The following is a 17230-nucleotide window of genomic DNA, read 5'->3' as shown; positions in this document are numbered from 1 at the left end:
CACATTCTTAATGTAGGTGGATTAATTCCTTGGATTATTCCCAGATTTTACCAACCACAGTGAATTATATAGTAGCAGCATAGATTTTGCTACCCTGGCTCTACATACCACTTTGGCTATCCACTCAGTAATATACAAAGTTTCCATTAAATATTTCCCCAAAATCTAACAAACAACAAAGCCCTATATTTTTTAGATTTGTCATTCAAGAAATGACACCTCTTTAGAATTATCTGTAAGTTGTGGACAGTTCTCAAATATTGTAAGCTCTTCCCTCAATGAACTCGTATTACTGGAATCTGTGTACAATTCCCAACTGATTTCTTAACAATCACTTTTTACAATGAAATGTCTCATRCTGTAGTCCAAAATAACACAGTATTTTGCATCTTAGTCATTCCTTGGCGCTGTTTCATTTTTACACTATAAAATTCTCCTTTAAAAAATGCCTTTTTTTTTGGTGGAGTTGAGTACTCTACCTCGAATCCCTTTTCACACTAAAATCTTGGCTATATTTATATTGGCTTCTAAGGCCTTTCACATAACAAACTGAAGAAACTGTGGGAGTGAGATGAAAATATAATATGAACATATAAATGAGTATAAATACTCTCTTTTCTTGATAAAAAAAGGTAGTTATTGTACCATGCATGCTGAAAGCTCTAAAGCTCCTATAACAGAAATAAGAAGCAGGTACTATCACATCAYAGCTATCACTACTGCATAAATTTGCTATTTCTAATATATGTGTAGTTTGTAGACCATAGGTAAAATCCCAGCTAGGCTGTCATGTTATACCGTGTTATAGTAAATAACATGGACTTAATTTGCTTTAGAACCACAATTAGTGGCTTTTTTTTCACAATTTTGAATTAAAAATATGTCTGAAACTTGTAACTAACATTTTAAAACTCGATTACTATACTTGAATATTTGAGTCCATCTTTACCTAACTAAACTGACGTATCCATCAGTATTCTGAAATCCAAGCTATTCATACAGGTTGCTTACACTGAAGTAAAAAAGCACTTCATGTTTTAAAAGGACTATAAATCACCCCACTTGCTTGCAGTGCACATGTTCTTTAAACACAATGAAATTGCACAGAAACCTGCTACTTAGCACATTGATACTTACGAGAAAAGGAGAATTCCTGTGTTGGCCAATGCAAAAGCAAGTCCTAAAATTCCACTGCCCATAATAGCATTGCTGAGATTAAAGACAGACATTCCCAGTGAAGTAGTTCCTGGAATCTGCAGACATGAAAAATATACATATAAGCAACAGTTTGGAACACAGCAGAGAAATGCATCTATACTTTAATCTGCAATATTTTTGATATATCAAATGTAAGTAGCTACTGCTATAGAAACAAATCAATAGAAATGCAAGGTTTGAAAGAGAAAAAAATGTCACTGAACATTCTCACAGCTATATTCTGATCACTGTTTATAGATCACGTAAATTGACATAAATGGGCTAGGCAATATATAACTCAGAGTACAATTTCAGTTTAAAAATCCATCTTTCACTATGTTTGCTAAACATCTTAGGCTTGATTTATACATTGTAAAGCCATAAGCAACCACCATGACTTCCTGCCTAACAAAGGCAAGAGGACTTCCCTTGTCTGAACTGGACCAAAATGCTTGCTTTTTGTGTGTGCCTTTTTTTTTTTTTTTTTTTTTTTTTTTTTTTTTTTTTTTTTTTTTTTTTTTTTTTTTTTTTTTTTTTTTTTTTTTTAAGTGCTGAGCATGAGCAGTTCCTACTTGAACTTGAATTTCAGCTATAATTGTGTGTGCTCAGCACTTTGGAAGACCATGTCTAAAGGCTGTACATATGCACAATATATATATTCATTTGGACAGAGAAAAGAACAGTGAGAGGCACTTACATATTCATCACATTTCTTTTTTTCCAGGTGGCTGTTTGTAAGACTTCTTCTGCTTTCTCGATCCGAAATAAACTTGCTGAAAGAGGTCAGAGGATTTATTTCTAGCAGGAGTGTTTATAAAATGCAAACACATTAATTCTATGAGCATCATGTGATTACAAAACATGCAATGTATAAAAGCTGGATGAGAAAAGAGGTCAAACTCATAACTATTAACGAGCCAGATTACGCTTCACTTATACCGGCATACATTGGGCATCAAAAAAAGGTAACACTAACACAAGATCAGAATGAACATATACAAAATGGCATTTCATGAGATTTAGTAATGAAAAAGCACCAATTTTGTGGGCAGGAAGACAATGAATTTGCACAAACATTAACAGGGCCCTGTTAATGGACTTCTCCAGGTACCCTGCCGAGGTGTGGCCACCACCCCACCASCGGATCTTCGCTACAAAGCTGGCTCCCCACCACACCATTTCATTTTCTTGTGGTGCTGCAGCCCTTGCTGGCCACTGAGCCTCAGGGCATCCGACATAGGGATGAGCTCATGGGAAGGCAGCCGTGGCACCTGGGTACTGAAACCCTTAGGTCTGGAGATAAAAGGAGGAAGAAGTGCTGCCCACAGCCACCRCGGCCTGGGGCTGTCCTGAGCCTGATGACAGGCCCTGTCAACAAGCCTGTCAACATACTGGAAGCTCTGAACTACCGCTTTTTCATTAAAGGGTCTTTGAAAATCCAAATAAGTTCAAAAAGTCCAAATAAGTTCACTAGGCTGCAGAATTAAACACTTCTGTGCTGGGAAGTGAAGAGCTTTCCTTTCTCTGCACCCGTTACTTGTGCTTCGTCCTTGAGACGTACCCATCAGGAGCTTGCTGTCACCAGAGCAAGATTTGCCTCCTGCCTCTGTATTTCCACTTCCTTGGCATTTATGACACTTCTGACCTGGGTTTGCTGTTATTTTCTCCCAGATTGTGTCTTCAGCGAATGTTTTAGTTTGCCTATAGCATTCTCTTGACTTTACAGCTTTCAAAGACTTATGCAAAAGCAAGTCCCTGGCATCTTGGTTAATCTGCAAACAGTTCTTAGGCGCTGCTATTGCATCAGCCATTATGCGCTGCTGTCCTAACCAGCGGCTGGCACCAAGTTTCAGAGACCCTTTTGCTGCAGGTAACTTAAGGTGGCTCTTCTTAAATGACAGCAAACAATAAACTAGACACTGTGGTTTGTTTTATGTAAGGAATAGCCCTACTAGCCACTTCCCACAGCGGGGACTGCCTCTTGGCTAGGGACAGAGTTCACACTCAGACTGTGTTTTACTTCAGAGCAGCTGAAAGTATTTAGGCTGGTAATAAGACCCTAAATTCATAAATATAAAGCTCTATCAAACTTCCTTATTACCTTAGTTGTGGCCTAATTACTAGCAAAAGATGATGAGAATATGATTTCTAAGCATATGCCAAAATGGTACAGCTGTAATGTTACTGATTCAATTTCCACAGCTGACATACTGGGTCCTGCATCTTCAATATTTTTTTTTTCATAAAGTAACTTGTGCTTAGTCTTTAGACATAAAGGTAAAGATCCTTAATAGAAAAATATCTTTAAAGGTCTGACCTTTCTCTACTATGTACTTCCACTTGGAGTTTATCCCTTATATTTGGCAAAATCTGTCAAAAAGTATTTAGTATTACTGCTGCTTTTGTTATAAATTTGAAGATCCATCAGTCTGCTTTGACTGTCTTTATCTAGACAACAACCAAGTATAGGTTCCTCCTACATTTTTTAAACTATTAACTTCAGAAGCTAATTTCCTGCAACATACAGGCACCACGCCAGGTTCAGCAGTCCTAAAGAAGTTAGAATTGCTTGCTGAATCTCCTCCACTGCTGTAAGAAGTGAAAAGCAACCACCCCTATGGTAGATTGATCCAAAATTAACTTTCTGAAATTTACCRCAAAGGTATCCTACCCTCATGGAATGAAACCTCAAACTGGTCTTCTATAGATTCAGAGCTTGCATATTTTCTTTTCATGTCTGTTTAACGCTCATCTCTTGAATAYAGGCAGCTGAGTGTGAACAGTTTGGAAAAGACATTCCAGCTCTCTCATGAAATACCCTGCAGGCAATTTTACAGTCAGGAACAAAGAGAAGAGTTTCGTCTCCTATCGATTTTGAAGTGCTGCTGGGAACATCTGCGGACTGCGCCTTCTTCTGTCATTTATGGAGATCCTGTGTCATTTTAGATTTTGTCAGTTATGATAGAAGCAACTAGTCTGTTCCCCTCCTCCTCTTTCTGCTCATTCCTAGTTATTTAGCTCCTGTTTAATATCTACAGAAATAATAATTTTGTAGGTATTACTGCTGCTTTGTACTAAAGTTCAATGAAAATCATTGGTAAAGAGTTTACAAATGATAAAGACAATACTTGAATCAGTATTTTCTGTGGCAGCAATTTATTTCTTTCTAGACTTGACTTGAAAAAAGCAAATCTGATTTCATAAATTGATCCAGAGTACTGTTTTGAATTAGTCCTACATTAAACTGGATTGGACTTGCTGTCCAGCCTCTTTTCTCCCATTGTAAGCTGGGCTGCTCACCCATTCCATATTCACTACGTCCCACTGCAGATTTTTCTTGTTTATGCTGTGTGATGTGAACTGCAATACAAAGTCAGACAAGGGACTGTGGCTTGTATGTGTGAACAGGGCCAGCAGCCTTCCAAAATGCAACTTCTGTGAGGGACGTAGCAATGGACGTAGCCTTTTTTTACAGAGTGCCTCCCAACCACAGGCCTGCTYGTCTGGAAAGCTTAGCAGAAATGCAGTTGTGGAGTGCGTAGGTGGCCTCCTGGTCTCAAGGCTGTTCTCCAACTGTGGCCACATTCGTTATTGTGGTCAACATAACCTGCAAGTCCAGATGAAAAGGTTGCCTCGGGACCATGATCAGTAGGTGGTACAGGCGTGCTGTATGACACCGTAAATTTTTTGTAAGTGGAACATATTACTGAATTAAAAAAAAAAAAAAAAAGTAGGGGGAAGGTAGTCCAATCAATTAAAAAAAAATCCCATCCTAAAAAAAATCATAATTTTGCTTTTTATGAACGTCTAACATTTTTCATTTCAGGGTGTTTTTCTCCTACAATATGAAAGGGAACCTATGTTGCAATACTGGAATTTCTAGTTAAACCATGACATGCATCTGCTCTGTTTAATAGATATTCTCAGAAACTGGACTATTCACTTTCACAGAATGTTGTGTATTTTATAAGTATGACAGGAATGAAATGAAATGATCATTTGCTCCAGATTCTCTCAACTCTCACAAGGATAGAGGCCACTGTGAGGTGCTGTAGAAATGCACAATGGGATAATCCGTGTCATTAAAACTTTGTGRCTCCCTGACAAGCATGAAATCCATTTGTGCTTTTGTTGTCTTCATTGCAAACACTTCATTCATCAATAAAAGACATAATCTCTTCCCTGTGTATTTCTGCTTCTAGTTGTACTTCAAATATCATATCTGAGTATGAACAGTTTGTACCTAACTTCTCAGATATGTTTATAAAAGAATGGCCAAAAATAATTAGCTCATTCTTATGATGAATCCATCCTCATATTTGAGAATTTGTTGTTCTAATTCTTATTCTTGTTTCATTTAGTGCAAGGTAGAAAATTAATCTTATTAGCAAAGTGGCTTTAAAAGAAGCATTTTTAACTGCGGCTTCAAAATTAAATTTATTAAAGGACTTCTATGAGAAATATCTCATAAGAGTGCTATCTGAGTTAACCATTTTCSTTAATCAGGGTTAAAACCATTTAGCTATCTCACACATATTTAAACATAATTAAGTTAAAGTGATATTTGACAGTGCCATAAACATTTGTTAGGGAAAGCTATTTTGCCAAGATGACAGACCTCTGTCCTTAGGCATCTACCTAAACTGAGCTGTAGCTTGGGAAGGGGCAAAGGTTTCCAAGGCAAGCATGAGCAAGAAATGCAAAAGTTCTGGTCTGGCTTACACTGTGAAACTTTTACTGCATCTGGGATTACCTATGAACAACCTTGCTGAGCAAGGACTACTGATAATCCACCAGCAGCTGTAAACCGAGACAAACATTCAGCATCATGSTAGCTGCTTGCTGAGAGTTTAATCACTGTTGCAGATACAAATTTGTTGATGAGCAGCTGGATGGATTATGTCCTGTTATACAAAGCAGTAGGTCATCTAAACACAGGTTTACAGTCACGTTTGGAGAATGCCAAGATTTATGCCCAGGATGCCTGGTTAGTAGCACACCAAGAGGGGATGTCTGGATTGATGTAAGTATCTTCACTTCCAGAAGAAATTTATCATTTTCATATACAAAGAAATCCCCTAGACTGACACTCCCTCCCAGTGGTACATATACCCACACATTTAGGCCCACATTCAGGCTGGAAATCCAAAGGAAAATAGGGATCTTTTTTTCCCAAGATCAGGAAATGTTTGGGATTTAAACACAGGTGTGGAATCAGCTCCTCATTGATATATCTTCCCCCAAAGACCCTTAAAACCTCTGATTTGCATTGAATAAGGTAAACTATGTACTGGGGAAAAAAAACAGGTTTAAAATAAAGCACGGAGTGCAAAATCAAACAAGTTGAAATAACTGAAAAAAGGTCATTGAAAATTATGTATCTAATCTAAAGCTCAGGTGAAATCAATAAAAAAAGTCCCAGTGGTTTTAACGGACTGTGGAGTGTCACGCCACTTGTGCACACTGGCCGAGGGCTTGCAGGGGCACAGGGAGTCCTTCGGCCCTGACTCCAGTGGGGACCCTAGGGCCGTGCTGGCGCCGGCGTGCTGCCGCCCGGGCAGTCCACACCTGGTGAGGACATCCTTGAAATGCTTGTTTCGAAGATGGAGAGCAACGCAAACACATTGGATACGTGGRGGAAAGCACTGCTGCATAGTAGGTGCGAGGAAATAGCTATCCAGCAAGCAGCCCAGCAGACTGATAGACAGCCTTAACGGGCAGCTTCCAGTGACCAAAGGATACTTTGCAAAGGAGAAGAATCAGCCATAAGGGAATAGAAACCGTGGAATGTGTTCGCCTCCCCTAAAAGCCAGAAAAGTAGTTAGAAAACCTGTTGAGGTTTCTGACACTCTTTCCTCACCCATTTTTCTTCTTTCTTTTGCAGTCTACATGGATATCTCCATGCTTACCAGGCACTAACTCCTAAAACCACACCTTAACTGTCAAAGACCAAGTGTATGTGGTGCTCTCTTTCCTTACTCTTTCCTATCTTTCATTTTATTTCATKTATTTTATTTTGTTTTRTTTTATTTTTATTTATAGAAGTGGTTTGTGTTTTGTTTTGGCACTGTCCRTCAAAGAAGTTGAATCAGAAAATTCCTGACCTTCACCAGTGCAGCTGCAGTGTGGTCACATTACTAACTCTCACAGCTGGTAACTGCCCCAGGACTTCCCTTGGGCAGAGAGCGACCTGCCCGGCGGTGCCGGCTCCAGGAACGCCAGGCTCCTGCCACAGAACTGCCCCCTTCCTTGYGAGAAAACAGCTCAGAAGCGTGTTTTCACACCAGAACCCGAGTRTCACTGAGTAGCCAGAAGCCTCCCACAAGCTGCTGCCACAAGGAAGAAAGGCCAAGAGGAAAGGGCTGGTTCAGGTTTTTAAAGACCATAAACACTGGTAGTAGCAGTCCTGCAGCGCTGCAGTAAATAAACAGGATTATGWGCAGGCATCGGCTTCCTTACTAGCACAAGTACCTGGATCCCTGAGCAGAAACTGCACTGCACCCCCGACTGCAATATTTGAACAAGAAGTTTGGTAGGAAAACGGCTTCTTGTTTTATAGCTCACGAAACACAAGCGCTGAGCATCGGCGGATCTTTGCTATGAACACGACACAGCTCGACACCTGTTGGACACYGGTACCTGGCAGAAAGGCCTGGAAGAACCGCTGTAACGTGAGACACCTTTGCTCTTTTGAAAATTAATTAATTAAAAGCTTATAGAAAGAAAGTCAATGGTCTAATAATTTAAAAGCACACACTGATTTTTACTGAAATTGATGAATAGGGGTGTTTTTGAGACRTGACCTCAGTTAGGCAAAACCTTTGCTTCCCCAGCTTCTTGCTGCTGCTGCCTTAGGGCGCAATGGCTGTGGCACGGGTTATCTGGCCGGCTTGCCCACGTGGACTGGAACACCTTCTCCTGCCAGCAACGCGAGCTGTAAATCCCCAGAAGCTTGGGGAATACGCGGCTGCGGCCAGGCAGGTTAAATCCGTAGTATCAGGGGTCAAAGCTCACTAAAGTGATCTGCCCAAAATGATTCTGTTGGTCTAAGCGTATCGATTAGCATTGCTTCTTTGCCGTGCGTAAGCGGATATTTCAAAATGTTGGCTTTTTGCAACATTATATGTTTGTGCATTTTATTAGACTAATTTGAAAGATTCAAAACGATGAATAAATTGCCACTCTGTTTGCTTTATCTGCTGTTGCAGCCTATGCCCAACAGATGTCACATATGAAATTCAAATTACATCTTCAAATGGAGCATGACTTGGTAATGAATAATTCAAGACATACACTGAAAATTAGAATGCTGGTTTTAAACAGTCTGTTTCTTAGCACAGGCCGCGTCAGTGGAAAAATACTCACCTATTTATCTGGCCGTTTTCCACCTCTGTGAAATCATTTGAATCATTGCTGATGTTATCATCTTCAGGGACAGTCATATTCTGCAATTCAGTCAGTTCTAATCCAGCTTTGAAAGGCATCCTGAGTRAGGAACTCTATGTATCCAAGTGTCTATCCAAATATTAGTGTTTGGTTGGTATCTTGCAAGTAAACTGCAGCCACAGTGTGAGCAATCTAAATAAAACACAAGAAAAAACCCCAAGATGTATGCCATCCGTAGTAGACAGTATCACCAGAAGAATTCATTGAAACCTGGACAAGACAGACCATTGGGACCAATCAATTTTGTATTTTTAGAGGCACTCTAGGTGAATGAATGCTTTGCAGGAAAGTGGTAACATTATACTCCTTAATTAGATAAACTTCACTAACCAAATTTATGCAGTTGCACAACCAATTGCTGAAGACGGTACTTGTATTAATAAAYAAGCAAGCAAGCCAATAATATTTATTTCAGAAAGAAAAAAAAAGGTTAACCATCTAAAAATTAAAGAATAAAAATGTTTTGCTTGCCCAGATCCCAGTTAGTTATCTGCCACTCATCTTCTCCATGTTGCCTCTCACCAAAAAAAAAAAAAAAAACAACAAAAAAAAACCACAACCCTCTCATCATTTTCAGTGCTTGTGCACATACTGCTGCTAGGTGGAGGGAGCAGAGGGATGGAATTATTCCAGGCTTCTGCTCTATTAACATCTGTATTCCCGACATTTGAATTTGTTAAGATTAATCACACACAAAGCACCCTCTGTAAAGTGTCTTTACCAAAACACTTATTCTGAACAAAGGCAGAAAGCGGACAAAAACAAATCCCTAAACTCATGGATCACATGAAGAAAAAACACGGTGTATCTTGCCTCGAGCAGGTGTTGCAGAGAGATCAGCTGGTCTCTCCACTGCGAGATGTGTTGTGCAAAAGCACCTAGAATAACACCAAAGCTAGACAGGCCAAATCTGCTACAGGGACGTATTTCCTCACCGAAAACACCGGCCGACTGAAAGACCGCTGTTTTCCCCGTGTCAGACCGCTCTCGGCTGAACTACGACGGCGGGGTCAGCCGGCGGCCGTCGGACGTTGCTCAGAAACGAGCTCCTGCAGCAGCACCCTCTTCGCGCCCGTCTTGCGAGCGATCCTCTGCGGCTGTTTGCCGTTCACCCCGGGGCGCTTCACGAACCCTCGCGCCCCGGCTTCGTTGGGGGGTATCGTCAGAGCTACCTCAAAACCGTCCAGATGCTCACATGTAACCAAAGGAGCAGCAGCATCCTCGGCTTTTACAGAGCCCCGAGGAAACAGGGGAGGGTTTGGTTCACTTCTTGTCCCGTTACGACACCTGCTTGTTTCCAGTGAATTTCCCAGGACCCCACACTTCTGGCTTACACTACATCCTCACCACACGTAAAAGGGATTTGTGAAATGAGCAGGTTTTCAGAAACTCAATTTTATCTTAAAGTTTACGTTGTCTTAAAAAAGACATCTTTCTCCACACATCCCTAAGCGTCCAAACTTAARGGGTAAATCTAAAGGTTAGCCTCGGACACTTATGGTAAGGTAGAATTTGGTCCTTTCCGCAGAGGGAGCACCCATACAAGCAGTCAGCCGGGCAGACAGCGYGGGGAGGCAGACCTGGCCGGAGGAACGTGCCGTGGGACGTGAACTCGGGACTGTGCAGCTCATCTGCACCACAACAGACACTAGGAGAGTAAACGTCCGGGTATTACAATGTTGGCACAAGGAAAAAAAATGGATTTAAATGGCTGATAAATAAATACAGACTGGTAAGCAGAAGGMGGTTTTAGCAGTGACTTTCTGGAACAGTCTTCCCAGAAGCCGCAGGGATAAAACAGTCTACCTATTTTGGAAGAGAAGCTTGATCTTTTTCTAAAAGGATAAAGCCACAGGAGAGCGCGATTGCTGGGGTGGCGTGCTGAATCCYGAAGCTTCTTGTGACCCTCTGTTCCTAAAATAAACAATCCTTTAGCAGAAGCRACAATGTCTGCACAGAGATTTGCATCCACAGAGATTTTAAAATCCATGCAAAGATTCGTCTGCTATTCAAGCACTGCAACTTTCCCTTTGGGTACAGTTTTGCATCTTAGTCTCCCAGGAGGATTTTCAGAAGTGTCTCGACATTGCCTGCACTTAATAAATTCCACATTAAGCGTTGCAAAAATAGGTGCTGAAATTAGCACTTCTGCGAGGTAAACAGTGTGCTGGAGAGCAGACTTCACAGCTCACCGACGTGCAGCTCCTGCTGGTGTCTAGCTGTAAGGCCAGACTAACAGGAGAACGGTTCACCTGACTTATTTGCAAGGAATCGCTCTGATGCAAAAAACCCAACTTTTTTTTTTTCACTAAAACTCCGATTCTCCGAAAGATTGAATGAAGACACAGCAAAATCTTAGTGCTATCAATGTTATCTGGAGTGTTAGCAATAATTTCAGCAGATTCAGGATTTCAGACAGATGAGCTACTCCTGCAGCAGCAGGAAGGCACATCTTTGACTCTGTACCATGTTCTTCCTAGGTTTAGCAATCTACTAAAAACAAAACAAGACAAAAACAAACAAAAAGCTAACAAAAAACGAGCTCCAAAACACCCTGAAACCAAAAAAACTGCTGAGTGAAATAGTGCGTTGTACATCTGGGTCTGAGAAAACCTGATCTCAGCACCAAAACACTAGGAGAAAAACAGAGAAATGTGGGGCTGGTGACTGAAACATTACCTGCGATAGCATCAACTCAATGCAAATCTCTTGGTGAGGGATAACYACCTCATCCTTAGCATCTACATCTGTAAAATTAAGATGACAGTGCTGATAATAACACCCAGTTTGTAAAGCGCTTGCAGACTTAGGTGCAATATGCGAGATATTCACAAAAAACAGACTACACAAAACTCTAAATTTTTGCCCAAATTAACTGTGCTTTGGACATGCACAGTGCAACAACGTCTTTTTAAGAGCTTATCACTCCAGGCTTTCTTCCCAGTCAGTGAAGTAGAGGCGGTCATAAGATTTCACCCTCAAAATGCCTATTTTTAATGTCTCCGTGACATTAAAATATGACAAATCACACACAGATTCTAAATAAAGCCTACAGCCCCTAAAGGTAGGAGTCACCTCAGCCAGCTTTATTCTCTGAGAGTTGCGTGACCATGCTGGGCTCGTCATCTGGACTCCACAGCTGAGAGAGAAAAGAGTCTGGCCCTGCCAGGCTAATTCATCCCAGCCTAAGGGGGGTGTTTGTAAGCACGCTGAATTGCTCTCTGCCAATATACAGCTTTCTTCATGAATGTAGCTTTGACTGGAAGCCTTACTCTGAGATAGCCCAGTTAAGTGAGTCTCCACCTCAAGTGTCAGTGCCAGTAATAATGAGGAAAGAGAGAAGAAAAAAAAAGTTTTCAGCTAATAAAATTCACCATATGTCAATTTGAAGCTACATTGGAAGAAGCACAATAGTATTTGCACTTAAAGCCTTTTCATTCATGAAATGTCATAAAGCAAATTCAAATAAAAAATGCTATTTTGGCAAAAATACCTAGATGGAGCTTTATTCTTATTTGACTCTGAAAGGCAATAAACAAATCATCCGACCAGTGAGCATAGCAATACCAACCAATGCCAGTCACTGCGCTTACTACTCTGCCCATCCTTAAACCCCCCTGAAAGAGGAAAGCAGTGCCCCAATACCTGTAATAAAACCCCTCTCTCCCCAGACATACTCAAAGAAATACAAATTCTACTCTTGCTTGGAACTTTTCCACTGAGATGACAGGCAAACACTCTGCATGAATCACCTCGAGGAAAAACAGGAAAGGGCTAATGTCACATTTGAAGGAATGTCACAGATTTGTGTTTCATAGCTGACCCAAGCCCCCAGGTGAGTAGAAAAAGCACTGTACCAGGCTAGAAGCTTGCCTTTGTCTTTAGACATCCCATGACATGTCTTGTAAAACCTATTATCTGTAATTTATTTATCAYGTGCTGCTTACAAAGTAACACTGTTGCCTTAAAATTATGGGAAAGATAACAACTGGTCACAGATTCCGTATGGAGGACACAAGAAGATAAAATGAATTTGTTTCTCTCAAGGACATTGAGACCTTCACAGGCGATTAAAACACGTTTTAAAGAGTGTCTTTTCCTCTACTGCCTTCTGAAACACCCCTCTCGCAAAATCCTTGCAACTCTAGTTTTCTGGACTATCAAAACATCACAACGGCAGTAATAGGCTTGAAAAGGTGGCAGCGATGGGCTTGAAATGTTTATGTATTTGAAAAAATACGGACACTCTAGCTTTATTTCTTCTCCTGGCTTAAGCATGAATCCTTTCCAGGCAGCACCTAGAAGTAGTGTAATTCCAGAAAACTCTTCACCAGCAGTCATATTTCTATCAATAATATCATCACTTCCGGAGGTAATAGCGATGGCATGATTCACAAGTATTTTTTTTAAACATCCTGGAAATGAAATAATTCAAAAGTATGACCTTAGATGCATGGCTACCCAGAAGCTGACCAAATACCTAAGAGGTGCTTGGAGACAGCAGTAACCTTTGATACTATCTTAGCCTTTCCTAGACACGCTGTCTGTCACAGGACCTTGCACGCTCACTGCACACTTCCTTTCCAGCATTTCCCACAGTCAAATGGTCTTATAGTTTGGTGATGGGATGGCACTTACCCAATGCACACTAAGCAATTTTAACTATGGAATCCAAGAGAATTTACTTAAAAGCTGAAATATGACTCAATTTCTGTTCAAAGTGAGTTTTGCCAAGAACCCCGCTTGCTAGGTTAGGAGTCATCAGAACCAAGTACATGAGTTTCATGCAAGCTGTTTTATTCCTGCGAAGACTGCGATGTGATACGCCTCTCTTCGCTCATACTTTCGTACGTTCTTTCAAACAACAGCAATATGACCAGTAAGACCCTATGGATATAAATAATGAAACACAGAGCCTGAAACTCTATGAACTATTTATGCAAATGACAAAAAAGCAATAACAGGCTTCAAACATAATGGTATCACGTTGAAAGCCCGGGAAGCAACCCTCTCCTTTTGTTCAGCATTAGCGACACCTGACATCTGGAACATAAAGTTCCTGTTTTACTCTTAACCTACAGGAAGGACAAAATGGAGAGATTAGAGAAGAGTCACTGAGATAACAAAGAGCTTGGAAATTAAAGACTGACTCACATCCAYTGAGCAAACATCTGTGGTGCTTGAAATGTCATTGCCTCCAGCTATTTGGTACTGCCCCTCTCGGCAAGGCTAAAGCCTCCGGAGCCGAGGTGGCCAGGGGAGCAGGCACCTACATCACTGCTGCAACCGCCAGGCCCTTGCCGGAGGGCTCTGGAYGGGGAGGGAGGACCAGGGAGGTGCTGGCCCGCACCGACCTGCCGAGATGGGCTCCCCCTGGCCGTGGCGGTGCCGTGGGGAGAAGTCCCGCCAGCTGCTGCAGCTGTGCGCGCCCCGAGTGTGAGCCCTAAGCTCTCATTTCCAGGCCGCCGGTTAACGTAGCGACACAGCCTCCAAGATGCAAGGAACGGGAATGGTTAAAAGATAAGGTATGTATGTAAGGGGAGAAAAAAACAGCTGACAGAAGACTTGATAAAGAAGCTCAGAAAAAGATGTTATAAAAAAGGAGAGATGTGCACAGATGCCGAATCTCTCAACCTTTTTCTGTACTGTGACCTTGTGTTGCAACAAGAAAATGTTCCTGCTCTGCCCCATCTCTTTCAACGCTGTCCTTCCAAATTGCCATAAAGAAAGGGAAGACAGTCCCATATTAAGTCTCGACAGGCTACTCAGTTGATCAAAGGCAGGCAAATAAGAAATCATAAAATACTAGTCTGATTCACCCTGTGATTCATTACTTTAGGCAAAACACTTARAGATGAGCCATAAAGAAAAACGGTTTGAAGTACATTTTTTGTTTTGAGCCCTTCCCAGTCAATTTAGGGAAGGCATTTGGCAGAAGAATATAGCCACATTTTTTCCTAATTATATTTCTCTCTGAAATCCCCTCTGCGTTCTCAGCTTTGCTGAGGAGATCTCAGAACACACCACCACAAATCCAAGAGCTCTTGGATTCCTCAGGAATTGTGCTGCGAGAGTGCTGCATTATGGGTTGCCTCAACAAAACACACTGGCGAAACGACTCCAGAAAGACTTAACAGCATCTTAAAAAATCTGGTTTAAAATTAAATTTTGTACTATAGAAGGAAGAACTCTTTGCACCAGTCTGTAACTCACTTTTCCTTTTTTTCTTTTTTTCCCCCTCCAGTTTACATGCAATTTATTTGCTTCCATTTCCTTGTCTGTGAGAGATGCAGAGTGATATTCACCTGATAACTTTACAGAGGTATGATGAGAATTAACGGGATGATGCCTGTAAAGCACTTTGAGCAGGAAAAAAGCTGCCATTTTTACTAAGAGTGGCTGCTCAAACTTCTTGGCTTGGATTAAGGTTAAAGCAATAAATACATATCAGAAAGGAAACACTTTCATGTATGTTCAGAATATTTAAGTAGTCCTGCCACATCTTGCTTTTCTTCATAACGTGTAATTTTTAAGCAGTATTTATTGTCAGACTRTTTGCTAAACTTGTTCCGACAGAAATGAGCAAACTGAGGAAAAGCTAGAGGGAGAGGGGAGAACAGGGGAGGAAGGAAAGTCCCAGTTATGCTCAGTCACCGCTATTCCCCCGAGACGAGAACAAAACCAACAGGCAGAAAGGCCCCGASCGAGAGGCAGGACAAAGACCCGGGACGAGGAGCCAGCAAATGGGCCTGCGGGAGAGCCCTTCCTTCCCTTCCACGCAATGAAAAGCCCTTGYAAAAAGCAGGATTTGGTCACGAAGGACAACTGATCCCCCATCTTCTACCACACCGCAGAAAGGGTCTAACAAGGCAGGGGCCAAGCCTTTGCACGTAGGTGGAGAGCGGCGGTCTCCTCCAGCCATCTCCCACCCACAGCCACGCTCGAGAGCCCCGCGGCTCCTGCTACGGCCCCCTGAGAGCCTCAAGCCACGGGGCAGGGGATGCAGCATGGGCCCGGCGGGGAGGGGGTTGGGAAGCGCTCGCCCTGTAGTGCCTCTTCTGAATAAATAAATAAATAAATAAATAAAAGCCCTCTGAAAAGGCAAAGTCAAATCAGAGTCGTTCAGCACTACAGCAAAGCAGATTCCATTTTAGTCAGTGAATTTCCACTAAGTCGCATCACAAGGCCTCTGCTCGCTGGAAATATGATAAATCCTAGATTTCAGAGGAGTTCTGCCAATTGATTTCAGCACAATTTCAGAATGGGCTCCAAGCCTGAGAACGGCAGTTATTGATACTATGTATTTTTCAGCAACAGATGGAATTTGCTTTTAGATACTTTTTAGAGTGAGTTCCTACTTCGGTGACTAAGGAAGTGAAAGTTAGATGGAAACAACACTATTTTCCCCCCCTTTTACTTCTGATTTTAGATGGCTAAAAGAAGAGCATTTCAAATCAAATAAGAAACAGAGAATTTGCTAGTACCTCACTTTTGGAACAATGACTGGCCCATGCCATTCAGTCTTTCACGCAATAGTAAAAAAAAAAAAAAAAAAAAAAAAAAAAATGAATGAAGCACTCGGAAGCAGCAATGACAATCATTTGGACTATAGGCTAGCAGAAATGCCCCAGAGCAGTATGTGGGTCACAGAATCGTCCAACAATATGTGGCGAGTTCAGAATGAGAGCAGTTTCTCCTGCAATAAAACCAGCTGCCAGACGTGGCTTTATTTCAGTTCTTCTAATGTCACGTAAACAAAGCACAGGTTTACACATTTCCTCCTCTCCTCTTTCACAAGGGCAATAAATTATAGCTACAGGTTGCATTACAAACTCTGAAAAGCAAGGGAACAAAACCTCTGCCATAAAAAGAAAGCTCTGTGTACGTATGGACACGTGCACATAYGCAGAGATGCATTCAGACCTAGCACCTTTTTGTTCTCGTTTTTGCCTCTTTAAAAGCAAGAGGCTTAGCTGCTRCTCTGTATTTACGGGCAAATGCACACGCACGCACACGCACACACACATACATATTTTCCCTCCCTTTTACATACATGCGTGTGTGTGCGTGTGCGCGCCGCGGGCCCAGCCTRCGTTTTCCGCACCCCGTAAAACTTCCGCGGGCTCTGCCGGCAGCGCCGGCTTAAGCGCTTCTGCCTGCGGCAGGGTGAAAGCCGAGGCCACTCACGCCGTGGGGCTGCGACGCGCGCGACCCGGCCGCCCCTTTGCGGCGATCCCGTTTTCCAGCTCCTATGGCGGGGCTGGACACGCTCTCTCTTTTTTTTTTATTAATTTTATCATTTTTATCATTTTTTCCTTTCATTTTTTTTTAAACGCTGCCGGCGAAAGCGCCCGGCGGATCGCTGCTCCCTGCCATTTTTCCGCGGCGCACCGCCGCGGCTGGCCGAGGCGGCATCCCGCGGGCACCTTCCGCGCCCCGCGGAGCTGCCGCATGGCGCGGCCCCCCCCCGCCCCTCCATCCGCCGGGCTGCGGCCCGCCACAGCGGGCCTCCCGACCCCGTTTTTTATCTTCAGAAATCGCGCGCGCCCGGCGGGGAGGCACGGTTTTGGGGGGTAGGGGGGGCGCC

The 17230-nt window shown here is 42.3% G+C and overlaps 2 protein-coding genes across 3 annotated transcripts in view; both read right to left on the bottom strand.

Annotated features, from left to right (window-relative positions):
• SLC38A1 (solute carrier family 38 member 1) overlaps nucleotides 1-8771 on the bottom strand; it is a 34849-nt gene extending 26078 nt beyond the window's left edge. For both annotated transcript variants that reach the window (XR_014896535.1, XM_085310660.1), the window contains exons 1-3: nucleotides 8563-8771; nucleotides 1895-1970; nucleotides 1138-1253 (exon numbers count right to left, since the gene is read on the bottom strand). Coding sequence is in view for 1 of the 2 variants with exons in the window: in XM_085310660.1 (XP_085166786.1) it covers nucleotides 1138-1253; nucleotides 1895-1970; nucleotides 8563-8681 (311 nt within the window). In the remaining variant the exon portion in view is untranslated. The remainder of the gene's footprint in view (nucleotides 1-1137; nucleotides 1254-1894; nucleotides 1971-8562) is intronic.
• SCAF11 (SR-related CTD associated factor 11) overlaps nucleotides 1-17230 on the bottom strand; it is a 163824-nt gene that overhangs the window by 102943 nt on the left and 43651 nt on the right. The gene's annotated exons all lie outside the window — the stretch shown is intronic.

The sequence above is a fragment of the Rhea americana genome, unplaced genomic scaffold (assembly GCF_003343005.1).
Source record: "Rhea americana isolate MKP2758 unplaced genomic scaffold, rheAme1 scaffold_322, whole genome shotgun sequence".
Classification (NCBI taxonomy): domain Eukaryota; kingdom Metazoa; phylum Chordata; class Aves; order Rheiformes; family Rheidae; genus Rhea; species Rhea americana.
This window is presented reverse-complemented; position numbering and strand designations above follow the sequence as displayed.